We start from the raw sequence: 9,680 nt of genomic DNA, 5'->3' as shown, positions 1-9,680 counted from the left end.
CATAAATATTGAAAGTTCAACCACAGGAGTTAAAATAGTATTGTGTGATTGTTGTATTGTGTGGTTACGTACTCTTTAGTTACTACCTTGAAACAATGGCGACCTTCGGACCATTTCTTTTCACTTAAACAATGTAGACGCAAATCAGCAGGCTTATTATTGAAAAAAAAAAACTGGAATTTCTTTTTCTCACTTTATACAAATATAAAACAAATTAATACATGATATAGTACACAACGATACCGCACATTTAACGGACATAGCGTAGCACATCTTTGATATAGTACAACACAAACATTCAAGCACTACAGTACAAACACATACTATAAAATACATGATACATTTACAATAGTTAAAGATAGACTGCTATGCCTGATTATTTTTGATATACGTTTTAGAGAAATTTCCTCATGATATATTTCTTAACTTAGTGGGGTTTTCCCATGATGTCGTCATAAATGTATCTCCATTAAATACATCAATCGACAACTAATCGCACTTAATTTTTACAACGTGTTGTTTTGACCCGCACGCTTTTTTCGTCATGTACATTTCGCACCTTCAGCTCGATCTGCAGTTCGCAGTTGTAAAGGAAATGTGTGTTATTCGACCACACGGACTGACATATGATCTCGACATAACAAACAAATCGACATAAGCGGAATTGTTTTATATAAAAATACAATGAATTAATTCGGGACAGGGATTAAGTTCGACGTAACCAGAAAATCGAGATAATAGAGAGCGTCATAGCGAGTTTAGACTGTATCTTTTTTCTCAACTCTGTTTGCAGCTATGTCCATGCGCTAATTATTAATAAATTCTGTAAGAATAAGCAGAAGAAAAGTTATTCAGTATCAATATATACAAAATGTATGTTTAGATTACGTCAATATGACGCACGATACATACAATGCAAGTCATATATTGCAATATGAATTATACATTCTTACAATAATAATAGTTATGTACAATTGATTTTTAATCAATATTAATTATACTGTGTGTATTAGTTACTAGATAAATTGACGTTAGTCTTGAAAATTAACAATGTGTGAAATGAGCGTAGCAACGAGCCCGTCTTAATCAAAAAGGTTTTACTTCAGGTAATCTAAATGACTTAGAAAGCAACCTCTTTGGTTGACATGTAGTCAACGCAAAATCTGAGACCAGGGGTGTATCGGATGAGTGACAGTACGCGGACATTGGTTGTGTTTACAATAACACGCTTTGATCGGTCAGATTCGTTGCTTTATATCGCGTGTATATAATTTCCAGCCGCTGTAGTTTGGTCTTGTTGAACGGATGAGGTATCCACATAGTCGTAGTGGCATACGTTTCTGTTGTTGCGGACTTGGTTGTCTGCCATAACCGATAGTTGAGGTGTGTGTAAGTTGTCAGGGGCAATAGCAGATGTCATTCTCTTTAAAAAAAATGCAATACAGTATAGAATAAATAAATATATGAATATGAAAGAAAAATCACTATTTAAAAATGTATCCTTTTCATACATGTCATAAATGATACAATCGTACATTGTGTTTCAATCATTTAAATGATTCTTTATTCAATCACAAGCGGGGCTAAGATAATACAACACATGAAGCATCTTGAATCTCAAATGGTATAAAGCTTAAACAAACAGTGTATCGATTTTCTCGCTACATCTATTTCTTCTACATTTAATTGTATTATACGAAAACAAAACTTACTAGAGCGTGAAGTGCAGTTGTCTCAACAGTAGACTGAACAACATCGTACACATGTCTACTAGGATCGCTAGCTACGGGTCCTCTTCGACGTAGAAACCTTTCATACGCTGTGTCAAACAAAATTGCCCGTTATAATGATATAAATATTTGTCATTTTTTTCGCTTATAAAAATGTACAAATGCCAGTCGAAATAAAAATACGTTCGTTAACGTCAAAACTTGAGATAAAGTTGAGGAATCTTTAGAGTGTTATTAAAGAAGATATTGACAAGGGACAACGAGCGATAACAAATCACCCAACTTTAAAGAAAACATATATATAAATATATTAAACATGTATTGAAAGGAAACTCATTTTCTATTAAGTGTCTCAATAATTACCATGAGGTTTGCATCGACGCAAGAGAAGCACGGTCAACTTTGTTACCAGTGCAAGTAGTAAGGTTCCTGATAAGGCACAAAGGACCGCCGTATGCCATTGTTGGGTTACAACGGATGCATAGATGGTAGCTGATTCTGCAATTAGGTAACAGTTCCTGCTCAGGTATTTAGTTTGGTTAGGAAAGTTTTTTGTAACTATATTGTTAAGTGAAATATAAAATATAATGGCAACAAACGAACCTTGAAAAGCTTGAAAAGAAATTGTGTATGTTTCATGTTTTGAATCAGATGAATCGTTCCCGCATTTTGCAGAACACTGAATCTGTTTTCCGTCCACATCATTAGTTATGAAGTATAGAGCATTTGAAACAGCTGTATAGCCGGAGCCACTGTTCTTTGTCCATTGTGAGGTCGATATTGGGTAAAGATAGACGGAGTTGCTGCTCCACACAATTGTACATGGTATGCATGTTTCACCACTGTGGCAAGTTAAGTTAAGTATTTTAGGACTAATATAGCCGTCTATAATAGCCGTCTCCATAAAAAACTCTGAAGGGCAATCGAAAACAATAATCGAATAATTTATAAATGGAATAATAAACAAAACGTTAATGTCGGAATTCATTCAATTTTGCCTATAAGGTGTTGCATATTGTTTTAGAAATACTTATTTAACACAAAATGCAGTGAGTTCATTTATGCCATGAACGTCCATGTTATATGTGAATAGAAGTGGCAAGATATTGAGACGGTTGGTTAGATATTGTCTAGTTTTTTAATATAATATATACCTCAGGAATCACAATATCCGGAATATCCGACGTTGACTTTGTTATTATTACCACTGCGTTCAATAAACAGTCTCTCTCAATTAAACTTAGCGTTAAAAACAAGAGTAGAAAGCAGCAACTCAAAAACAATTGTTATTATGAATATGTGTGATCATATATAGTTCGTCTATCTCGTCGATTAAAGCAGTCTCGTTTGATTGAGATTGAGATAAAATCGGATATGAACGAGTACTTACCTGAAACAGATATTTTATAGTCTTTATATAATCGAGATGGGAAATGATGGCATCTTGATGAACAGGTAATAGTTCCTCCAACCATGTCTTCAGTAAAACTTTGAAGCACGTTGGAAACAACACGGTAACTCCCACTGTCACCGTAAGTCCAGTTGTACCTTCGAGCGTTTCTTAAACTATCAATGTCACTTGACCATTCAATTGTGCAAGGGGGATTTGATTCATTTGTTTCACAAGATATGTTTAATAAACATACATAAAACGTGTTGTGATACTCATGTATTTTGTTTACAGACATCGAAATCTCCGACGACGGATCTAAAAACAGAACAAAACAAGCTCTTCGATAAATGTTTGAATCAGAAGACATAAACACATAATGTTATTATATTGTAATATAATTGCAATGGAACACACTCAGGGAAAAGTAACATAAATTATTTATCTTCCAATCATGCAAACAGTTCCAATAGGAAACATAAGTATCTGAAATGTGTTATGCATTATCTAATACAATCGATACTCTCCGAGTTTAACTTACATTTCATACTGATATTTTTGCAAACTGAGACTTCTTTTTGACCAAAATCATATCTGTTGCTTCTGGTACAGCACACCTCTTGTCCCTTCCAGAATTTGTTAGCCATTGTCACCTTTGCTGAACTTGTAAAAGTATGAGATGATTCATTAAATGTATCAGTTTGTTGAACATCACCTAGCAAGACTTTGTCAACGTATATTTCTATTGTCGGAGCTGGGATAGCATTTCGCACCTCACAGGCATATAAAGAGCTTTCTCTTTGAAGGAATTCAGGAACTGTTAGAAAAGGCAGGCTACCTGTCTCTGGAATTGAAACATATTGATTTAACAGCCTTCAATTTTATACATATTCAATTTTTCTAACATAAACTAAACGACTCATAACTTATCATTATGTGTCTCCTATATTTGCTTACCTACGTTACATAAGTTACCGCGCACTTCGTATTGTGTTTTTTGGGCTGAGTAAGAAACTTGGCATGTCACATTCTGTCTTAACATTCCAGCCATTTGTTGATAGGCGTTGTAGAGTCGGTACGACCCTTTGTTTCCTTCGCTTTCAGAAAGAACATATGAGACCTGTCCTATTAGAAGTAAAACTTGTACAGGTTCGGTTCCATTTTCAGTCTGGCAATAAACTTCGGAGCTTTCGTAAACATAGATACATTCTGTTGTATTAAAGTCAGGGGACTTTGGACCGAGAACTGGGTAACTTGGTCTCTCTGAAAAATATCACAACTTATTTTAATCACTTTGAATACAATATAAGTTACCCATAAAAATGCAAATGAAAACTGAAGGTTTATCACATTGCTGCTCATGTATTTATTATCTGGAAAAATAAACTATCCTCCTTGTACTTATATGTCCTTTTATTTCAAGCTGACGTATATATCAAAAACAATCTTTGAAAATCAGAATACTCGATGAAGTAAAACCAAGATACTTGAAATATTAAACTGCACTGAATCCGTGTTGCCACCTGAATCAAAATTTAAAATATACCAGCCATCAAATGCTTCTTTGAAATTGAATAAGGTCAATATGTACAAAATATCAGAAGATATTTCCTCTTCGGTAGAACCATTTCGTAGCTGTAGCTGATGCATGTATTTCTTCCATGTTCGTTTAATGAACGTTTGTCGCTCTATAGATTAGTCAGACGGAAAATATCCAGACTAATAATAGTCTTAGAATCACGAGACTTCCACACTGTCCATCAATATTTGTAAATTTTAACAAAGTAATAAATGTGGACGTCACAACGAAATCAAATTTAATGTATGGTTGTATAGAGCACACATCCAAAAAGCAGCTTAGAAAATGGAAAGGAACAGTTGCCATTCATTTAACAATGAATATTTTAAATTGTTCCTGAAACAATTGAAATTAATTAATATAATCTGATTGATCCGACTTACCATTCTTATCATCCGCACTTTTTGCTGATAACCCCTTTTTATTCATTTAAATGCTTCAAGAAAAAGCCGAAAATATGTGTTTCATAAATATATGCCAAGAAACAAATTTTCAAACAAATATAAAAAGTAGAAAAAACTACAATGATCAAATATCCAAACAAACCCTAACCCTAACAAAGAAAAAAAATAAAACCTAAATCAATGAAAGATGAGGTTACCGCCTTGAAACATTCAGTGATAATTGTTACCTGTAAAATTTATAGATGTCATGCTTGTTTTAATTGTTTGGTTTTTTGAACATCCAGCGTAGAAAGTAGATCCATTATATTCATTTGAAGCCTTCCATTTTAAAATGAATGACCCATCCTCCGAGTATCTTTTAATATTTGTCCCAGTTATTGTTTGGAATGTTGTTTCCCCGACCTTCATGTACTTCCATTCTACGTCACATCCCCAAGGGTAGAACGGTGTCGCTTTCAGTGTTACCTCCCTGTTCACAAAAGCTGGTCCTTCCACTGATATTGTCCCATACTTGTTCTCCGCTGCACATACGGAGGCAAGAAGAACTGAAATAGAGGTTTCAAACTGATAACAAATACACATCTCATCCCCAATAACGAAACAGTACAATATAAACTATAAGTAAGTAGTATTATGGAAAGTCCGATTGTTAACAAACTAGAGGGACACACAGGTTATAGAAATGAAATATCTGAAATTATTAGAACAATTCGTGAAGCATCAACGTTGGATGGAATATACGTTATATTGCTTTTTCCATTTCATTTAGCATTATAAGCAATATTTATACACACATAAATAAGAAGTAGCAGTAGAAGAAGCAGAAACAAAAACAGTAGGAGTAGCTGTAACAGTAGTAGCAGGTAGCAGCAGCAGCAGCAGTAGCATGAAGCAGTAGCCGTAGCAATAGTAGTAGTATCACTAGTAACTAGTGATTGTAATTATCATAATAACTCTTTTCTAATATTGAAATTAATTTGAGTTGAAGAAGTGTTTTACGTATCAAACTTACATGAATTGAGCACGGCAAGTTGAGCAAATACAATCATCCATTGTCGTTGCATATCTCCGCAAAATTATTTATTCATAAATGCGAATGTTTTTGTTCGGTCTATTCATTGCCAATTATGTTACACTCGTTACTTATTATTAAAAAAATATGAACAGACCACCACTGTTCACAAGGAAAGATATGTGTTGGTTGCACGTTCTGTCCACAATAGTTTAACTGGATTACCGGAAACGCTTAAGTTATTATTTCGATATCACAATGAATTGAACTGAACTTTCATATATAGAAAGTCGTTTTCATCCACAGGCAGAAGTTATATTCTGTAACCTTGTAAATCATACCAAAAAGGAAATTAAATATGTCTAACACTGTTCTTAAATGTTGCTAAGTGTTTCAAACCGCAATAAAAGTGACTATGAATTGAAATATGTTCTAGTTCGTATATTGTTAACAAAAACATTCAAAATGATATCAGTAGTCTATACTCACTTTTTTCTTTCAAGCCAATACTAAGATGTCTGATGAACAAATAAGCTCGTCGTTTCATCGAGTCATTGATAACAATGTTTAATTTTTATGCACATTGACTCATATATATGTGTACCATTTGAAAGTCTAGTAAGCTGATGACTGATAATTAAAAAACGAGTAAGATCTTTGAAGACCATAACAATCTCCTTTGTAAAATATGTTTTCTCTACACTTTGTAAACGATACCAGAATAATATGTTGTGCAGTCATAACGTCGGTGTATGACTTTAACGTCCGTCAACGTCAGCAGTACTTTGTACATTGAGAAACGTCCTCATGCGGTTTTTAAAAAACAAACAATCATGTATTTGATGACGTTGTAAAACAGTCCGTTTGTAAATATCCATGGTCATACAAAATGCAATTAAATATTAATGGTTTCTTGGAAAGCTTAATCAGTAGATATTGGTTCTTCTCCACTATTTGCCTTCATTCAAGTATAACCTTAACAAGAACAGAACTACAGTACCCATAGTATATTATGATGTTTATCGCGAATCTAGTGTTGACTGTAGAAGACTGCGTGTGCACTGTAACAGTCTAAGCAAACAACTGCTTTCCAAAGAAATGGTCGATATCCCTTACTGCCAATGTGGAGAAATCTAGGAAACATGTCATTTCTTCTTCACCTGTTAATTATATCATTCTCAGAAAAAATCAATGTTTGACTTATATCAGGCCCTTGTCTCTCCAAATATTACTGTTTGGATTGACGGAACCCATTCTTCAGACGACCAACATGATATTCAGACAGGTTCAGCATTACATTCGACAGACGTAACGTTTCTGATCTCCTACATATACCCTGAAACCGGATTGTGGTACGAGATGTACCTTTTGTATTTTTAAGCCGTAACAGTCTAAAACTGTATGACAATCATATCTCAAGTATTAATCCAATTTAACTCAACAAATGAACGGCACGTTGCCTTCATTGTCAGGATACAAATTAATTGGACGTAAAAAATAATAGGACGGACAACAAATGGATACTTTTCTGAATCAATGTGGCTCTATACTGATGAATATGAATTTTGTTTATTGATAAATAGATTTACGGACACCTGATGTGAATACCACCTTGGAATATCACGTTCGCTGGAACTAGCTTATTTGGCCACAAACTCACAGTTGTCCCAACATATTGATTTGCTTGCACTGATATAAACTACTGATATAAACTACGTTGACTGACATCAGTGTTTCCTTTTTGTTATCTTTTTTAAATATAACTACATCAAATCATAATCAATGTACCTTAATGAATATTTGCATTTTGAAGAGAAATATATTGTATTTTAAAAAAATACATAATAAAAATAGTTCTGAGTACAGATTCCCAGTATTTGTGGTTGACCCTCTTATTAAATTTTCATTACACAATAAATCAAACTAAACCAAACTGAAAAATAGATAATAAACAAAAGTCAAAAGTAATAAGGAAGTGTACATCAAAATAATTCGGCGCTAAAAGTCCACTTGCACCACTACATCTTAATTCAACAACTACTTTTCGTTTAGTTTGACTTCATTTTATTTAGGAAATTCACTTACGGTTAAATAATGACTAAACCTGATTTATGAACAACGCACCTAATTATCTATGACAGTTTAAAGAGAATTATTCGAATCAATATAGTAACCCTTCTATACATCATAACACACTAATATCACAGCCAAAGAGAAGAAGTTCTGATGAAAATACACGAAGCACGAAACTCTTCCTTCATGTTCACCTGTACAAAATGTCTGATTATCTTTGAAAATCAAAAGCAAGTTCGTTTGAAGGCTTTTACGACCACCATACACAACAAAGAAACAGAGTAAAGCAACTTAAACCAATATCACATTTATTACCTAACTGTTTGACAAAAATAACTTTAAATTAGAAATGTGAAAATTTAAATTCCTGAAATGAAAGTTCCTAATATATCGTCTGTCACTGATTCTCATGTTTTTGAAAGTCCACAAAATGTAATCAACATGAAATATTGAAAACACTTTATTATCCCTACTCTAATCCAACATCACTTTCCGTAATCATCATCAAATACTTTAATTGAATATATTGGCACAAGTGACACTTGAATAAAAAAAATAAGTTTTCCTTTTTATTAATGCCAAAGACCATTGATCAGTGAAGTTTGCCTTTATTTCCCTATAAAATTCCTTATTTTTTAAAATTCTAAAAATATTTAATCTATTGTTTCAAAACTTTTTTTTCATGGAATAAATAAACAATACTGAATAAAACATTCTAAACTTAACAATGAATGAGGAAAAAGCATTACCTGGTAAAATATTTAAACCTAAAACTTTTTAGTTAAGAAATGCAAATTATTAGTGTTTAGAGCAACATAGAGGAATTTAGAAAGTCACGTGATATGCAAATTTTGTTATAATGTTGTGCACATTAAATTCAGATTATACTTTCGGTTTTGTTGCATTTTTATCAAACCTTTCTACTCGTAGCCTTCGTATTTTTGATTTTATCTTGATCAAAACGAGGAATTTTAAGACATAACCATAAGGGCGGTTATTTTCTGATACAAAAGTCCTTAATATTTGTCTAAAAATGTTCCAGGTTACACGACGCCGTTTCTAATAAATTTGGATAACCATGGTCACATGTTTTCAACCTCTCACGACATTTCTTAGCAATAATTACTTCGCGAGATCATTCTTTTTTCCACCGTCATTCAGCGGAAGCTGCCGCTCTTTTAAAATCTCTTTTATCAAATAACATCATGCCTGGCAGAGGAGTAGGAGTAAAGAGAAGGAAGACAAGGATCGTCAACGAAGACGAATCGACAGATCGACCTGTGTCAAGGCTGACTGAGCCCGACAAAGGTATGTCATTTCCTCCCCCTCATGTTATTGATTTTGAACACTTGATACACGAATCTAGCTTATTGCAAGTCACGGCAGGGTGTGGTGTAAGCACGGATTACTATAACTGTAACGCCGGGCATTCCTGCACCCGTTGTGCTGTTACCCACAAATGTAACTTAAAGCTAGAGCACGCAGGTGTTGA

At 33.6% G+C, this 9,680-nt stretch overlaps 1 protein-coding gene across 4 annotated transcripts; it reads right to left on the bottom strand.

The window, feature by feature from the left end:
• Nucleotides 1–261: 261 nt before the first annotated feature.
• Nucleotides 262–6,256, bottom strand: LOC128236123 (uncharacterized). 4 transcript variants are annotated; one of them, XM_052950982.1, is made up of 9 exons: nt 6,116–6,256; nt 5,331–5,648; nt 4,078–4,383; nt 3,662–3,964; nt 3,121–3,438; nt 2,334–2,642; nt 2,094–2,228; nt 1,713–1,819; nt 262–1,423 (listed from the first exon to the last, which is right to left on the bottom strand). In XM_052950982.1, the coding sequence occupies exons 1-9, from the start codon at nt 6,165–6,167 to the stop codon at nt 1,253–1,255; spliced, it is 2,019 nt and encodes a 672-aa protein (XP_052806942.1). In that variant the 5' UTR covers nt 6,168–6,256; the 3' UTR covers nt 262–1,252. The 4 variants fall into 4 exon arrangements, with proteins under 4 accessions (XP_052806942.1, XP_052806941.1, XP_052806943.1 ...); XM_052950981.1 differs by having other exon boundaries at nt 2,094–2,642; XM_052950983.1 differs by lacking the exon at nt 2,334–2,642.
• Between the last annotated feature and the right edge of the window lie 3,424 nt (nt 6,257–9,680).

This window comes from Mya arenaria, chromosome 5 (assembly GCF_026914265.1).
Source record: "Mya arenaria isolate MELC-2E11 chromosome 5, ASM2691426v1".
NCBI lineage: Eukaryota > Metazoa > Mollusca > Bivalvia > Myida > Myidae > Mya > Mya arenaria.
The sequence above is the reverse complement of the archived record's forward strand: the minus strand, read 5'-3'. Positions and strand labels throughout refer to the sequence as shown.